Source organism: Pristiophorus japonicus, chromosome 15 (assembly GCF_044704955.1).
Source record: "Pristiophorus japonicus isolate sPriJap1 chromosome 15, sPriJap1.hap1, whole genome shotgun sequence".
Lineage (NCBI taxonomy): Eukaryota > Metazoa > Chordata > Chondrichthyes > Pristiophoridae > Pristiophorus > Pristiophorus japonicus.
Genome location: NC_091991.1, coordinates 170,733,433 through 170,751,583, shown reverse-complemented (window position 1 = coordinate 170,751,583; position 18,151 = coordinate 170,733,433). Strand labels below are relative to the sequence as shown.

General features: G+C 48.5%; 1 protein-coding gene across 2 annotated transcripts in view; it reads right to left on the bottom strand.

The window, feature by feature from the left end:
- LOC139281246 (uncharacterized protein C7orf50 homolog) overlaps nucleotides 1–18,151 on the bottom strand; it is a 435,290-nt gene that overhangs the window by 820 nt on the left and 416,319 nt on the right. For both annotated transcript variants that reach the window (XM_070901304.1, XM_070901305.1), the window contains exons 3-4: nucleotides 10,574–10,655; nucleotides 5,928–6,042 (exon numbers count right to left, since the gene is read on the bottom strand). In XM_070901304.1, coding sequence (XP_070757405.1) covers nucleotides 5,928–6,042; nucleotides 10,574–10,655 — 197 coding nt within the window. The remainder of the gene's footprint in view (nucleotides 1–5,927; nucleotides 6,043–10,573; nucleotides 10,656–18,151) is intronic.

Here is an 18,151-nt window from a genome sequence, read left to right as displayed (position 1 = left end):
CAATCTGTGCACAGCAAGCTCCCACAAAAAGCAATGCGTTAATGGCCAGATATTCTGTTTAATAGTGGTTTGAAGTTACTGAAGTATTTTTTTTTAAAGTGTACTTACTGTTGTAATTGTATTGAAAATGTCTTCACTAACTAGAAGATGTTAAGGGCCTTTTTCATAAATTTGTAAGGTTGCTCATAGTTACAATCTTTGTGTCAGCAAAAGTATCCAACCATGCTCTTTACAAATGAAAGCCCTTGAACTTAATGCAGTCGTATTCCATGAGCCAGTGCACATTATTGTGGTCGAGTCATACTAGGCTTGCTGTCTATTAACTCCCCCGAGGTCTTTCTCTGTAAAGGGCCACTAGAAACTTCCCAACTGAGACGGAATTATGCTTTCTCATCCAAGTGACGAGCTACGCAAAGCCCTCAATGCAAACTCTGCAGGCACCATGGAATGTGCAATCTAGCATGCATTCCATCATGTACAATAACCCAAAATATGCCCATTTTTTTTTGTATAACTCAACAATAAAAACAATTTTGCTGCAATGCAGAAAAAGTAAATTCAAAATATATTTGACCTTTCCTCAGACTCAGTTACATCGAATCAGAGAATGGTCACAGCACGGAAGGAGGCCATTCGGCCCGTCGAGCCCGTGCCGGCTCTCTGCAAGAGCACCTCAGCTAGTCCCACTCCCCCGCCCTTTCCCCGTAGCCCTGCAAAATGTTTTCCTTCAGGTATTTATCCAATTGCCTTTTGAAAGCCACGACTGAGTCTGCCTCCACCATCCTTCCATTCCAGATCCTAATCACTGGCAGTGTAAAAAATATTTTCCTCGTGGCGCCTTTGGTTCTTCTGCCAACCACCTTAAATCTGGGTCCTCTGGTTCTCGAACTGTTTGCCAATGGGAACACTTTCTCACTATCTGCTCTGTCTAGGACCCCTCAGGATTTTGAACATCTCTATCAGATCTCCTCTCCACCTTCTCTGCTCGAAGGAGAACAGCTCCAATTACTGCTCCTTACAGTGCTGTGGAAATACCAGATTACCACTGTTATATATGTGGACTTGTAATTACTCTGTAGAGCCACCAGAGGGCTCGCTCCCTGGAGTCCCAAGGGATCCCATAATCCCTTGGGAGCACAGGTATTTAAGAAGCCTTCACAGGTTGGAGAGGCACTCTGGAGACCTGCAATAAAAGACTAAGGTCACACTTTACTTTGAGCTCACAGTGTTCAGTCTGACTCTTTCTCCATGCACAACAACTGGTGACGAGATACAGATAGCGAACCCAACGATGCAGAAAACAGTGGGCAGCCTGGAGAAATTTTTGGAGGGAGATGATTGGGAAACTTTTGTGGAGCAACTGGACCAATACTTCGTGGCCAACGAGCTAGGTGGGGAAGAGAGCGCTGCCAAACGTAGAGCGATCCTCCTCACTGTCTGTGGGGCACCAACGTATGGCCTCATGAAGAATCTGCTCACTCCAGCGAAACCCACGGAGAAATCATATGACGATTTGTGCACACTGGTCCGAGAGCATTTGAACCCGAAGGAAAGCGTCTGATGACGAGGTACCAGTTCTACACCTACTAAAGATCTGAAGGCCAGGAAGTGGCGATTTATGTCACCGAGCTAAGACGCCTTGCAGGACATTGCGAAGTTGAAGGCCATTTGGAGCACATGCTCAGAGACTTTTTCGTACTTGGCATTGGCCACGAAACCATACTTCGCAAACTTTTGACTGTAGAGACCCCAAACTTGAGTAAGGCCATAGCGATAGCCCAGTGACAATACTAAGCAAATCTCTCAGCACACAAGTGCTGCTACAAGTACTGTGAACAAAGTGATGATGTTTTCGAATCGTAACATACAGGGCAGGCCCCACATGCCTGCAGCTGTACGTCCGCAGATGTCTCACAGTCCACCATCAAGGGTGATGAATGCAAGGCCATTAACACCTTGTTGGTGCTGCGGGGGTGATCATCGTTTCCATTCATGCCGATTCAAAGGATATATTTGCAAGAGCTGTGAAACAATGGGATACCTCCAACGAGTGTGCAGGCGAGCTGCTAAGCCTGTTAAACCTGCAAACCACCATGCTGCAGAGAAGGACAGATCCACAGAGGATCACTACAAACCAGAGCCTCAGATAGAGGAAGCAGAGGTATATGGGGTGCACATATTCACCACGAATTGTCCCCCGATAATGCTCAATGTTGAACGAAATGGACTCCAGGTGTCAATGGAGCTGGACACGGGCACGAGCCAGTCCATCATGGGCAAAAAGACTTTCGAAAGGTTGTGGTGCAACAAGGCCTCAAGGCAAGTCTTAATTCGAGTTTGCACGAGTCTAAGAACTTACACTAAAGAACTGATTCCTGTAATCGGCAATGCTACTGTAAAGGTCTCCTACGATGGAGCGGTGTACAAGCTACCACTCTGGGTGGTACCGGGCGATGGTCCCACGCTGCTCGGCAGGAACTGGCTGGGAAAAATACGCTGGAATTGGGACGACGTCCGAGCGCTATCGCCCGCTGACGACACTTCGTGTGCCCAGGTCTTAAACAAATTTCCTTCGCTGTTCAAACCAGGCATCGGGGGAAATTCCAAGGAGCAAAAGTGCAGATCCACCTAATTCCAGGGGCGCGACCCATCCATCACAAGGCGAGAGCAGTACCGTACACGATGAGAGAAAGCATAGAGATCGAGCTAGACCGGCTGCAACGAGAGGGCATCATTTCACCGATCGAGTTCAGTGAGTGGGCCAGTCCTATTGTCTCAGTCCTCAAGGGAGACGACACCATCAGAATCTGTGGCGATTACAAAGTTACTATCAATCGTTTCTCCCTGCAGGACCAATACCCACTACCAAAAGCCGATGACCTCTTTGCAACACTGGCGGGAGGAAAGACGTTCACGAAGCTGGATCTGACTTCAGCCCACATGACGCAGGAACTGGAGGAATCATCAAAGGTCCTCACCTACATCAACACGCACAAAGGTCTTTTTGTTTATTACAGATGCCCTTTTGGAATCCGATCAGCGGTGGCGATATTCCAGAGAAACATGGAAAGTTTACTGAAGTCGGACCCGCACACCGTGGTCTTCCAGGACGACATCTTGGTCACAGGTCGGAACACACTCGAGACCTGCAGAATCTGGAGGAAGTTCTTCGTTGACTCAACAGCGTGGGGCTCAGGTTAAAACGCTCGAAGTGCGTTTTCCTGGCGTCTGAAGTGGAGTTCCTGAGAAGGAGGATTGCGGCGGACAGCATCAGGTCCACCAACGCGAAGATGGAGGCAATCGAGAACGCACCGAGGCCACAGAATGTGACGGAGCTGCAGTCGTTTCTGGGACTTTTGAACTATTTTGGTAACTTCTTACCAGGTCTCAGCACCCTGCTGAAACCACTACATGTCTTACTACGAAAAGGGGACGAATGGGTTTGGGGCAAAAGCCAAGAAAATGCCTTTGTAAAAACGAGAAAATTGTTATGCTCAAACAAATTGCTTGTGTTGTATGATCCATGTAAGCGTTTGGTATTAGCATGTACTGCATCGTCATACGGCGTCGGGTGTGTATTGCAACAAGCTAATGAATCTGGGAACTTGCAACCGGCTGCTTATGCATCCAGGAGTCTGTCTAAAGCCGAGAGAGCCTACAGCATGATTGAAAAAGAAGCGTTAGCGTGTGTCTATGGGGTAAAGAAAATGCATCAATACCTGTTTGGGCTAAAATTCGAATTGGAAACTGACCATAAGCCACTTATATTCCTGTTTTCCGAGAGTAAAGGGATAAATACCAATGCATCGGCCCGCATCCAGAGATGGGCGCTCACGTTGTCCGCATACAACTACGCCATCCGCCACAGGCCAGGCACAGAAAACTGCACCGATGCTCTCAGTAGGCTGCCATTGCCCACCACGGGGATGGAAATAGCGCAGCCCACAGATCTAGCCATGGTTATGGAAGCATTTCAGAGTGAGCAATCACCCGTCACTGCCCGGCAGATCAAAACCTGGACAAGCCAGGACCCCTTATTATCTCTAGTCAAAAGCTGTGTGCTTCACGGGAGCTGGTCCAGTGTCCCAGTGGAAATGCAGGAAGAGATAAAGCCGTTCCAGCGGCGCAAAGATGAAACGTCTATACAGGAAGACTGCCTTCTGTGGGGCAATCGAGTAGTGGTCCCCAAGAAGGGCAGAGACACCTTCATCAATGACCTCCACAGTACCCACCCAGGCATCGTAGTGATGAAAGCGATAGCCAGATCCCACGTGTGGTGGCCCGGTATCGATGCGGACTTAGAGTCCTGCATTCACAGATGTAATACATGCTTGCAGTTAAGCAATGTATCCAGGGAGGCGCCGCTAAGTTTATGGTCGTGGTCTAGGGCACACGTCGACTATGCAGGCCCGTTCTTGGGTAAAATGTTCCTTGTGGTTGTAGACACGTATTCCAAGTGGATTGAATGTGAGATAATGTCGGCTAGCACGTCTGCTGCTACCACTGAAAGCCTGCGGGCCATATTTGCCACACACGGCTTACCCGATGTCCTGGCGAGCGACAACGGGCCAGGGTCATAGTCTAAGGATAAGGGGTAAGCCATTTAGGTGAAACTTCTTCACCTAGAGAGTGGTGAACCTGTGGAATTCTCTACCACAGAAAGTTGTTGAGGCCAATTCACTAAGTATATTCAAAAAGGAGTTAGATATAGTCCTTACTACTAGGGGAATCAAGGGGTATGGCGAGAAAGCAGGAATGGGGTACTGAAGTTGCATGTTCAGCCATGAACTCATTGAATAGCGGTGCAGGCTCGAAGAGCCGAATGGCCTACTCCTGCACCTATTTTCTATGTTTCTATGTTTTACCAGTGCTGAATTCAAAGAATTCATGACCCGTAACGGGATCAAACATGTCACATCTGCCCCGTTTAAACCAGCGTCCAATGGTCAGGCAGAGAGAGCAGTGCAAACCATCAAGCAAGACTTGAAGAGGGTAACTGAAGGCTCACTGCAGACTCGCCTATCCCGAGTCCTGCTTAGCCACCGCACGAGACCACACTCACTCACTGGGATCCCACCTGCTGAACTGCTGATGAAAAGAGCACTTAAGACAAGGCTCTCGTTAGTTCACCCTGATCTACATGAACAGGTAGAGAGCAGGCAGCTTCAACAAAGTGCATACCATGATAGCGCAAATGTGTCACGCGAGATTGAAGTCAATGATCCTGTATTTGTATTAAATTATGGACAAGGTCCCAAGTGGCTTCCCGGCACTGTCATGGCCAAAGAGGGGAGCAGGGTGTTTCGGGTCAAACTTTCAAATGGACTCATTCACCGGAAACACTTGGACCAAATCAAACTCAGATTCACGGACTACCCTGAGCAACCCACCTTGGACCCTACGTTTTTGATCCCCCAACACACACACCAGTGGCAACCGACACCACGGTTGACTACGATGCAGAACCCATCATCCACAGCAGCCCTGCAGAGCCCAACATGCCAGACAGCCCAGCAAGACCAGCTGCACAGCAGCTCATCGAGGGCCCAACAAATGATTCAACAACACCACCTTTCACACTGAGACGATCAACCAGGGCAAGAAGGGCCCCAGATCGACTCACATTGTAAATAGTTACACTATTGACTTTGGGGGGGGGGGAACATTGTTATATATGTGGACTTATATTTACTCTGTACAGCCACCAGAGGGCTCATTCCCTGGAGTCCCAAGGGATCCCATAATCCCTTGGGAGCACAGGTATTTAAGAAGGCTTCACAGGTTGGAGAGGCACTCTGGAGACCTGCAATAAAAGACTAAGGTCACACTTTACTTTGAACTTACAGTGTTCAGTCTGACTCTTTCTCCATACATAACAACCACGATTCACATTGAATGCTTCAAAGTTGATCATATAAAGTACTCACCTGAAGCATCAGTTTCCTTAATCAGAGCCTCTGCTTTCTGAATAGTCAGCTCACGGGCATTCCCCTTCAGCCCATCCAGATACCCAAGCAGCTGAGTGAAGTGCTTGGCCGAGATCTACATTGCAACAACAATAAGTTGCATTTATACAGCGCCTTTAACATAGTAAAACATCCCGAGGCGCTTCACAGGCACATTATAAAACTAAATTTGACACCGAGCTACCAAAGGAGATATTTGGACAGGCTTGGTCAAAGAGGTAAGTTTTAAGAAGCGTCTTAAAGGAGGAGAGGTGGAAAGGCAGAGAAGTTTAGGGAGGGAATTATGGAGCTCAGGGCCTTGGCAGCTGAAGGCACGGCCGCCAATAGTGAAGCGATGGATATCGGGGATGCTCAAAAGGTCAGAATTACAGGGGCGCAGATATACTGCAACAGATGACAGTAAATAGCTCGGCATTGTCAAAGGAAATTCCCCCTGCAAATTTTCCCAAATCCAATACATGAGAGCATTGCAACAGAGCAACTCTTTAATAACACTGCACTCTCAGTTTATATTACCCTAAATATCAAGCAACAGTATTTGGTGGACCAGTAGATTGATATTCGTAGTTTTGAAGTACTACGATACAAAGAATAATGGCCCACTTCTAAAATCTCATGAGTCAGCAAGGATTATTGCTAGGCCACATATTAGGCTGTGGGAAATCCGTGATTTGTCTGTCAATTCCCTAACCCAATTTCTCCCAGTCTTTGTTTTCCCAGCAATCATCGAGGCCAAATTCAGGAGACCGCAGTCCTCGTTACAGTTATCTGCAGCAGTACCCTGTGGTCACGTTACTTATTAAAAGCAGGCACAAACTCAGGCACCACAGGGTACCAATGAACCAGTAGAAAGAAAGGTAGAAAGGTAGAAAGAAAGAGAAAGAGAGAGAGAGCAACAAAGAGAGAGGTAGATAGAGAGGTAGCGAATGAGAGAGGAAGAGAGAGAGAAAGCGAAAGGTAGAGAGAAAGAGAGAGAGAGAGTGAGAAAGAGAGAGAGAGAAAGAGTGAAATAGAGAGAGAGAGAGAAAGAGAGAGAGAAAGAGAGAAAGGAAGGTGCAATGCAGGTGCTTTGCTGATGCTCACCTGCATTTGGCAATGGGACACACAGTACAGAGGAACACAGGAACAGCAGGAGGCCATTTAGCCTCTCGAGTCCATTCAATGAGATCATGGCTAATTTGCGATCTAACTCCATATACCCACCTTTGGCCCATATCCCTTAATACCTTTGGTTAACAAAAATCTATCAATCTCAGATTTAAAATGAGCAATTGATCTTGTATCAATTGTCATTTGTGGAAGAGAGTTCCAAACTTCTACCACCCTTTGGGCTCAATTTTCCCCAGGGATTTGCACCGTTTTTTTTTAGCAGGCCGCTTCTTTTAGCCTAAGTTGATAAACCACAGTTTCCCCGATCAATTTGCACCAGCGTAACTCAGTTAGTTTCGATTTTTTTAGGTACTTATTTTTCAGCCAAAGGGGCGTAACCTGCCACCTGCGCCAAGTTTGGCCATTTAGGCAAGTTTGGCCATCTGAGAGTTACTCCAGTTCTTCTTAGGCCAACGTATGTGGCCTCTGCAGAAAAACCTTCTGGAGAGCTAAAGAAATGGCATAGGTAAGGAAATCGGTGCAGGTAAGTGCAGCAGACGCCCGGACAGCAGCAGCAGGAGAGGTAAGGGGGCGAGGGGGGGGGGGGGGGAAGCGGGGACCGGGAAGGAGGAAGGCATTCGGCCTGGGCTAGGGGCGGGGGAGCAGACCAGGAGGCCATTCGGCCTGGGATAGGGACAGAACTGACGGGGGTGTGGGGGGGGGTGGTGTGGGAACTGGAGCTGGAGTGGCACAGGCAAGGGGCTCGGTACAGGCTAAGGAAGCAGACCGGCAAGCCCTTCGACCAGGGCTAGGGGCGGGGAAGTGGGACCTGCACCGGCTAGGCACTGGGGGCTCGGGGGTGGGGGGGGGGGGGGAACTTTAATAATTGGAGGTAAGTTGCAGCAATATATTTTAATGTGTTGTGAGCTGGCTGTATGTTTGACTTTGCAGCCTCAGCTCAAATTGTATCCCTGGTTACCGTGGCAACCCGATCTTTTTGCCGCATATCAAGGCTCCAACCCCAAAACGAAAGCACAGGTTAGGCTGTGCCAAAATGAAGAAATCCAACAGGGAAACGTAGAACATTTTTTTTTGGCGTACTTGGGCCCAAAGAAAACGGGCGTCACTCTTCAAGTATGTCCCAAAAAAAAGCTTCGGGGAAAATTGAGTCCTTATGTGTGAAGAAGAGTTTCTTAATTTCACTCCTGAAAGTCTGGCTCTTAATTTTTAGCCTATGGCCATTAGTCCTAGAATCCCCAGCCAGCGGAAATAGTTTCTCTCTATCTATCCTATCTGTTCCCCTTAATGGCCCTGAAATTCTGTTTTGTCCTTCCTGCGGGCATTTTAGAGAAAAAATACGCTCCTAGCTTAGGCTGCTGCCCACGTTGGACCTTCCGATGCTGAGGCCTCCTTCGACTGAGATTCGCAGCACGTGCACGTCGACGCGTGCGCAGGCCTCGAGCTGGAGTCACATGGCTCTGGGCAGCCAATAAGGTAAGGTATCATAGTAATAGGAGTTCCGCAGGGTCCTAAACTCCTATTACTATGATTGTGATCGAGCCCGAAACACCCAAAACACAGCACCAAACACACAAAACACAGCACCAAACACACAAAACACAGCACCAAACACACAAAACACTCAAAAATAATTACACTACATTCATTTAAATTAAATTTTTTAATGTCTTTAAAAAATAATTTCCCGATTTTTTTTTTTAAGTTTTTTTTAAACTTACCGTTGTGGGGAGGGTTTTTAATGATAAAATATGTTTTAATAACTTTATTTTTGTATGTTTTTGTGTTTTTTTAAAACACTTGCACCTGTAAAAGTAGGCTATGCGCCTGCTTTTTCAGGCGCAAGATTTGTGAGGAGATTTGTAAGTGTAAATATTGGAAATTTCCACAAGCCAGAAACTTGACAGGTCGGAAATGCTGGTTTTCAGCGCATGCGTATTGCGCGCCGGAAACCGCCATTTCCGATGCCTTCCCGGGTCCGTAGGAACTCTGTACAGACCTGGGGAGGCCGGAATTTCAGGGCCAATATCTTGAAAACTTCGATCAGATCACCCCTAAAGTCCAGAGAATACAACCCGAGATGGTGTAACCTCTCCTTGTAATTTAACCCCTGGTGTCGGCTATCATTCTGGTAAACCTAGGCTGCACTCCCTCCAAGGCCAACATATCCTTCCTAAAGTGACCGGGACTAGCACCATCGCCACAGGCTGGAATCAGACCAGTAAAGCTCACTCACTGCTACAGTATAACGGGGCAGAAAAGGGTGGAGGGGTTTATAGGGATAAGGAGATGTGAGGCCGTGAAGGGATTTAAACACAAGGGTGAGTTTTTTTAATTTGAGCTGTTGGGCGAACTGTCTTGAACTCACAACCTGCCGACTCCGAAGCAAGGGTGCTACCCACTGCTGGCACTTGAAAGTTTTATTCTCTGCATGGGAGGTAACTGGGAGGTAACAAAGGTTGGTTCGAAAGCAGAAAGATTGGGGGGAAATTATCCTGGGAGGACTCTCTGCCCCACATGCTCCCAACAAACCGATCAAGCAAATGGCGTTGACGGCGTCCGTGAAGGTGCTTGGAGACGCCATCATCCCAGGTCTCCTGATCGAGAGAACTAGTTTGTGTACTTGGGGGAGAAATGGGCAAATGTAGATACACACACACAGGCACGCTCACACTCACACACATTGAGACACCTCATCATCATAGACGGTCCCTCGAACGAGGATGACTTGCTTCCACATGAGTTCACAGATGTTTCAATGAAAGACCCGATGTTCCAGTCCTGAACTCCAATTGAGTGGGTGGAAGATGCCTGTGCGTGGATTTTTTTAACGTGTGGTGACCGTTGCACATCAGCCACCACACAGGCGTGACAGAGTTAGGTCTTGGTCCAGTGGCAAGGGTTGAACCAGGACGACTGGAGACCTGCTCTGCTGCACGGACCTAGTGCGTGCACATATCGCAGTGTGGGCTGGGCTCGTGCTGCCCCTGGGCCCCTCACCTCTTCTGGGCCCCGTACCCTCATTCGCTGCACCTTTGCCCACGACCACACACAGACACACATGCATGCAGACACACACACGCACACACAGACACCCACCCCCCCCCCCATGCATGCACATACACACATAAATCCCATTTAATGGTACAGCTAGCTTTTGTTTGGTGACTTACGATGGTCTATCTTTTCTTTGTGTTTAGAGTTTTATTAAAGCTCAGAGTCTGTCAGCTACGGAGAACAGAAGAATCTCCTTTGCTAATAGCGTTCGTGTCCAAACAGAGAGAGATGACTCTTTTATGGATACTCGGAGTATAGCTGTCGTGAGAGACAGACAAATGAAGGATTTCTCTAAAATGCCCCTTTGGACTAAATCCAATTTAAGCAGGTAAGTGCGTTTTAACGTTCCATGATATCTGGTTTGTTTGCACAGTGCTGACTTTGGCGATTGGCACAGTTTAAAGAGGCACTTTATTTGCATTTTCTCAATATTGCTGCTTTACCTTATCACAGTCGTACATGTGCTGCAGGAGCCAGGTCTGCCTCGTCTTTTGAAATCTCCATTCCTTGCGCTTTTTGGACCAGCTGCAAACAATGGTTACATTCTTTAAAAGGTGAGCAAGATAAAAGGGAAAATACGGCCATATTTTCTTTGAAAAGAAACAACGGGAGACTTGCATTTATATAGCGCCTTTCACAACCTCAGGATCTTCCAAGGCGCTTTACAGCCAATGAAGTACTTTTTTTGAAGTGTAGTCACTGTTGCAATTCAGGAAATGCGACAGCCAATTTGCGCACAGCAAGCTCCAACAAACAGCAATGTGATAATGAGCAGATCATCTGCTTATTGGTGTTGGTCGAAAGGCCAAATGTTCATTGCACAGGAGTTTCGTTTGATTTTTTTCATATTCACAACGTAAATAAAATGTTATTTGAGGATTCAGTGAGATGTACAGGAATCTTCTGAGATCAAGCCTTAGTTTACAGGCAGACTCTGTATCTGTTGACAGAATCAATCCCATATGCCTTAGAGGGAGTGCAAGGAAGGTTCACCGCACTGATCCCTGGGATGGGGGGATTGTCCTATGAGGAGAGATTGAGCAGGCTAGGTCTATATTCCCTGCAGTTTAGAAGAATGAGGTGATCTCATTGAAACATGCAAAATTCTTACAGGGTAGATGCAGGGAGGATGTTTCCCCTGGCTGGGGAATCTAGAACCAGGGGTCACAGTCTCAGAATAAGGGGTCGGCCAATTAGGAGCTGGATGATGAGAAATATCTTCTTCACTCAGAGGGTTGTGAATCTTTGGCATTCTGTACCCCAGAGGGCTGTGGGTGTTCAGTCATTCAATTTTCAAGACGGAGATTGATAGATTTTTAGATATTAAGGAAATCAAGGGATATGGGGATAGTGCAGGAAGGTGGAGTTGAGGGAGAAGATCAGCCATGATCTCATTGAATGGTGGAGCAGGCTCGATGGGCCGAATGGCCTACTCCTGCTCCTAATTCTTATGTTTTTATGTTCTTATGTAAAGGAAAAGGTCTATTTTTAAAGGAAAACAAATCAATAATCAACACAGAGCATGGACTCGATGGGCCGAGTGGCCTCCTGCTATGCCGAAACGACTCTATGGTCTGGATTTGCCCCGGAGCGACAGCAATGGTGGCAGCGAGGGCTTCAGTGTGCAGCCGCGATCCTCCAGTCGGGTTTTGTGGCTGCGCTGAGCAGCACTGCCGGAAAGAGCTGTGCCCGTGTGCAATGCCCCTGGTTGTGACACCAGCGTGGGTTTGAGCTCCTGTTTGACCCGTCCGCCCCACAGCACATCCCACAATGACCGCCTGGGAAATCAGGGCAGTCCAACCATGCCGTCGGCGAAGAGATGAGTCATGAACTCCTAAGGTAAGTGTGATTGATTTTTCTTTTAATTTTTTTAGCGATTTATGTTGTGATGGCATGGGCAATGTTATGGGAATCTTTTTGTTATGTCTGTGATGTACTTATGAATGACTCCACGAGGCAATGTGTTGTACTCAAACTGTTGTGAGCTTGGTCCTTTATTCATAACTCCAGAGTGAGGCAGCCACATGGTGGCTCCCTCTTTTATACAGCCCCTGTCATCAGGGCAGGAAACCCCGGTCTCAACCAGTTGCACCCTCTAGTGGTGCCAGCATAGTATATACACAGTGTAAACCTTATTGATAGTACATCAGGAAAACAAGTCTCCATCTTATGCAGCTATACTGTGACTACACAGAGAGTATATCTATAGTCTGCATATTTAAGTTTTTGTGGGTTTTTTTAGGTCCCTCCCGCCCCCTCCACTCCCACCTCAGACATCTCTTGGCCCGACTCTTTAGCTCAGGAGATTCCCATAATAGCACCCAAGAGAGGTGAACAACTCCTCCCTTAGCGCTGCGCCCCCTGACTCAGGGCCCAGATTCCCAAACTTAGATACTAGAGCTAAACTATTCCGGGTAGCTAACTTTCCCGCCCTGCCCCTATTATCACCCCATAAACATCGTGGCCCCCCGACCTGTGAGAGAACAGCTCCACAGGTCAGGGCTACTGTTATGTATGTAACCATGTAATACTTGCCACCAGAGGGCGCGATTGTTGGAGTCCTAATGGTCAACTGCACACATGTGCAGGGCCAGTATAAAAGGTTGGCTCCCATGTTGTTTAGGCACTCTGGAGTTGTAATAAAGAAGCCTAAGGTCACGCTAAGTTTAGCTCACCGTACTCAGCCTCGTGGAGTTCTTCTATACATAACAGCTACAAAAGAGCTAGAGTGGCATACCACTGCAACTTCCAGTGCGAGCTGACACAAATGTGTGACTGCTTCGAGGTGGGCGAGTGGGTGATGTCATCAGGACCCAGGTCGCCGTGGGCAGGAACATCGGCGGGGCCCAGGTACAGCAGGGGAGCGGGAAGATCATGACGGATGTATGGCGAGTGATCGAGGCGGAGGTGCGATGAGGGATCGTGGCTGAGATTTGGTGGGTGATCATGGCGGAGGTGCGGCGAATATTTGTGGCGGAGGAGCGGCGAGAGATCGTGGCGGAGGTGTGACGAATGAGGGTACGGGGCCCAGAAGAGCCGAGGGCCCAGGGGCAGCACGGACCTGTCCACACTGCGATGTGTGCGCACTAGGTCCGTGCAGCAGAGCAGGTCCCCAGACATCCTGCTTCAACCCTTGCCACTGGATAAAGGCCCAGCTCTGTCGAGCCCGTGTGGCTGATGTGCAACAGTCACCACACGTTAAAAAAATCCACGCACAGCCATCTTCCACCCCTTCAGTTGGAGCTCAGGACTGGAACATTGGGTCCTTCAGTGAAACATCTGTGAACTCGTGGCAAGTCATCCTCGTTCAAGGGACCGCCTATGATGATGATGAACATCAAGGCCAAATATCCAGCCCATTGACTCTGCAGAGTACCTTGGGCTTTGCTTCCATTTGTTGCTCTTGTAAAGAAGCACCAACGCACAGCTTACCATTTGCTCTCCCTCCTTGTTCATCCTCTGCCACCTACAACAGAATCTTAGGATATGCTTTTTGCCAGCAGCATAGCCGTGTTTTGTTACCAAGGCGTTCTCGATGCTGACACAAGTCTGGAGGTTGTCCTTCACAGGCTGAGAGCAGCATGCACAGAGCTGCAGCGAGGGCGTGGGTCAAACTGTGAGCGTGAGCAGCAAACCCAACGAGCAACTAGAAAGAATCCTCCAATCATTCAACAAAAGACTTGTGGGTTAATTTTGGATTGCAACAGTTCAAATCTGACCAAATATCGAATTAACTGAAAATAATCAATTACAACAGGTACCTAATCTAACTCCCGAACCACACCAGAATTTGGGATTTCAAACGTTGGTCTTTACAGAGCTCATACTGAAGGTGCCATGCAAATGATATATATATATATATATATATATACACATACACACATCTTCTCTCCTTCGAGTCCTCTGCGTTCCTTCAACTCTGGCCTCTTGAGCATCCCCAATTTCCTTCGCTCCACCATTGGCGGTCGTGCCTTCAGCCAGCTAGGCACTGGAACTCCCTCCCTAAGCCTCTCCGCCTCTCTCTCCTCCTTTAAGACAATCCTTACAGCCTAACTCTTTGACCAACCTGTGCCAGTATCTAGGGTGTGAGCTCGGTGTCAAATTTTGCCCGATAACTCTCCTGCGAAGCGCTTTGGGACTTGTTTTTTTAAACCACCTCAATGGCGCCATATAAATTGCTGTACATGAACATTTTCGGGGGGGCCTGGGGTTTTTCCAACTTATCTCCAATCTCATCGAAAATCTATCAGTTTTTTCATCAAGTGTATGACATTCTAATTGGATACAACACAGAAAGTAATGTTTTAAGAGGCGGCATTACTCTTGGACTGGTCTGCACTTGCATGTTTAAATTGCTGTTTTATTCAGAGTTTACCATTTAGCCAGCTCATTGTTCTACGCTGCATCAATTATTCCCAAAAACACCCGGGGCCCATTTTTCGAATGTGATGCAGCAGTTGAATAATTAGTTAACTTCACGCAGAGTACATTAAGCCTATTTTGATAAACATGTAACGAAAGTGGGCAGAAGCATAAATCTTTCCACAATAAGCTAAATGGGCAGTTCAGACAGCCCTCACTATGATATCCCCCACCCTCCCCCTCGAGTCTCTCTTAAAGTGCGCACAGAATTCTTTGCCTAACATTATAAAGAAAAACAACCCACTCCAGAATGTGAATCACTTCACATCTTGAAAATCTCTCCAAATCATTCTGCAAAGCGAGATCTGCCAGCTGCCATAATTCACAGCTTTTTAAAAAGCCCTTTTTCAAAACCACATTCCCTCTTTTAGATCTCCCACAGCTCAGCAGGCGAAGGAAAGAACTGGCATTTATATAGCGCCTTTCACAACCTCAGGACGTCCCAACGCGCTTTACAGCCAATGAAATACTTTCTGAAGTGTGGTCCCTGTTGTAATGTAGGAAATGCGTAGGAAAGCCTGCGTGGGGTGTGCCGTGTACGACCTGGGATTGACCTTTCACCCATTTTGCCACAGATGGTAGTGCTCATGGTCAGTGCCCATCTCTCCTGTTCTCCGTACTGCGTGCAGCATTTGTGGCACGAATGTGGACTCATCATCATAGGCAGTCCCTCGGAATCGAGGAAGACTTGTTTCCACTCTAAAAATGAGTCCTTAGGTGACTGAACAGTCCAATACGAGAACCACAGTCCCCGTCACAGGTGGGACAGACAGTCGTTGAAGGAAGGGGTGGGTGGGGAGTCTGGTTTGCCGCCCGCTCCTTCCGCTGCCTGCGCTTGATTTCTGCACGCTCTCGGCGACGAGACTCGAGGTGCTCAGCGCCCTCCCGGATGCTCTTCTACCACTTGGGGCGGTCTTGGGCCAGGGACTCCCAGGTGTCAATGGGGATGTTGCACTTTATCAAGGAGGCTTTGAGGGTGTCCTTGGAACGTTTCCTCTGCCCACCTGGGGCTCGCTTGCCATGAAGAAGTTCCGAGTAGAGCGCTTGCTTTGGGAGCCTCGTGTCTGGCATGCGAACAATGTGGCCTGCCCAGCGGAGCTGATCAAGTGTGGTCAGTGCTTCAATGCTGGGGATGTTGGCCTGATCGAGGACGCTAACGTTGGTGCGTCTGTCCTCCCAGGGGATTTGTAGGATCTTGCGTAGACATCGTTGGTGGTATTTCTCCAGCAACTTGAGGTGTCTACTGTACATGTCTCTGAGCCATACAGGAGGGCGGGTATTACTACAGCCCTGTAGACCATGAGCTTGGTGGCAGATTTGAGGGCCCGATCTTCGAACACTCTTTTCCTCAGGCGGCCGAAGGCTGTGCTGGCGCACTGGAGGCGGTGTTGAATCTCGTCATCAATGTCTGTTCTTGTTGCTAAGAGGCTCCCGAGGTACGGGAACGTGGACTAAGTTGCTGGCAGAAGATTCTGGAACATTACGGATTCTGGAACTCTGGATTTTCGACACTGCACCTGTATAGGCTTTCAATGTCCATTGTAAACAATATCCCATTTGGGGGCACTGTCAGTGAATTAATTATTTCTGTGAGATTGACATCAGTAAACTGCCCAGAGATTTACCGTAGTTTCACATTTTTATTGTGTACTGTATTTGAACAGCAGATTTTTTTCCATTACCGTTTTCGTAAATTATATATGCAACCGAGTTGTGTAAATGTTGATGGAAAAATGTGCTCTCCAAAATCAACACACAATTTAAAAATAAACAGATGTGAAGTAAAGTAAATCTCATTGCGATTGACTGATGTCCGTTTCATATCTGGACACCATTTGAACAGTGTACAAGTTCCAGGATACCAAGGTCCAGGTCGCTGATTGGAGCGTGGGCAGGTACAGCAGGAGCGGCGCATGATGGTGGAGTAACGCGATCGGGGCCCAGAAGAGCCGAGGGCCCAGGGGCAGCACGGGCCCAGCCCACACTGCGATATGTGTGCACACTAGGCCCGCGCAGCAGAGCAGGTCTCCAGTCATCTTGAACCAAGACCTAGCTCTGTCAAGCCCATGTGGTGGCTGGTGTGCAACGGCCACCACACGTTAAAAAAAATCCACACACAGGATGTAGTTCGGGACCTGGAATATTAGGTCCTTCATTGAAACTGTTATGTATTGTCCAGGTACATTAAATGTTTAAGTACAATGGTGCGCCACAGAGGGCACTGTGGTGGGAGACCTGAAAGTACCTGCAAGACGGAGTATAAAAGGCTGCTCAACACACCTGGGAGGCTCTCTGGAGTTACACAATAAAGGACCAAGGTCACGGCAGTTACTACAACACCAGACCGTGTGGAGTCAGTGATTTGAGTGCTACATACATCACATTGGCGACAAAGACACGGACGAACTACACGCAACCATGGCTACTCTGGGCTCGTTAAAGGATTTTACGGTGGGCAATGATTGGGAGGCCTTTACGGAAAGGCTCGAGTACTACTTCACAGCAAACGATCTGACGGGGAACACGGACGCACTGAGAGAGAAGCGTAAGGCGATATTGCTTTCCAGTTGTGCCGATGAGGTTTACTGTCTCATCAGGGATTCGCTGGCAACCGCGAGCGCCAGGGACAAGTCATATTAGGAGCTGATCGCACTCATTCGTGACCAACTGAAACCGAAGGAAAGTATCCTCACGGCCCGGCACAAATTCTACCACCACTGCAGACCTGAGGGCCAGGATGTCACCAAATATGCTGCGGACCTCAGGAGACTCGTGGCGCCATGTGATTTTGGCACACACCTTGACGAGGCGTTGCGAGATGTTTTTGTTATGGGGACTGGCCAAGAGGGTCTCCTTCACAGGCTGCTACCCACTGAACCCACAGTCACCCTGAAGCAAGCCATCAACATCAGCCAGGCATTTGTGACCTCGACTTGCAGCACCAAGCAGATGATCCACATGGTCTCGAACCCGGCAGGCACTGTCCACAGGATAGCGGCCACCACGGACAAAACTGCAGAACGTGGCTCTGCCCGGGGCAGAGAGCACGGATCTCGGGGTCCTGGAACTCAGAGTCCGTTGAGGGGGGCCAATCAAGCAGCACCATGCTGGCGCTGCGGAGGAAGCCATGGGGCTCACCGGTGCAGGTTTGCGGAGTACACGTGCAATACCTGCCACATTAAAGGCCACCTTCAGCGTATGTGTAAGAGACACCTGACTCACCATGTGGCTGAGGAGATGGTAGAGGCTCCATTTTCCAGCAAGGAGCAGGCAGAAGAAGATGAGACGCTTGGACTGTACACGTGTACCGACGATTCGGCCCCAGTGATTATGGAAGTCAAGATTAACGGAGTCCCAGTGAGTATGGAAGTGGACACTGGATCGGGTCCGTCGTTGGTGAGTCAGAGAACTTTTGAGAAACTGTGGGGTAACCCGGCTGCACGACCCGAGCTGGTCCCGGTCACGGTGAAGCTGCGTACCTACACCAGGGAACTGATTCCTGTTCTTGGCAGAGCGGAGGTGCAGGTATCTCACGGGGGCGAGACGCACGGTTTATCTTTGTGGGTCATTGCAAGCGATGGGCCGACGCTTCTCGGCAG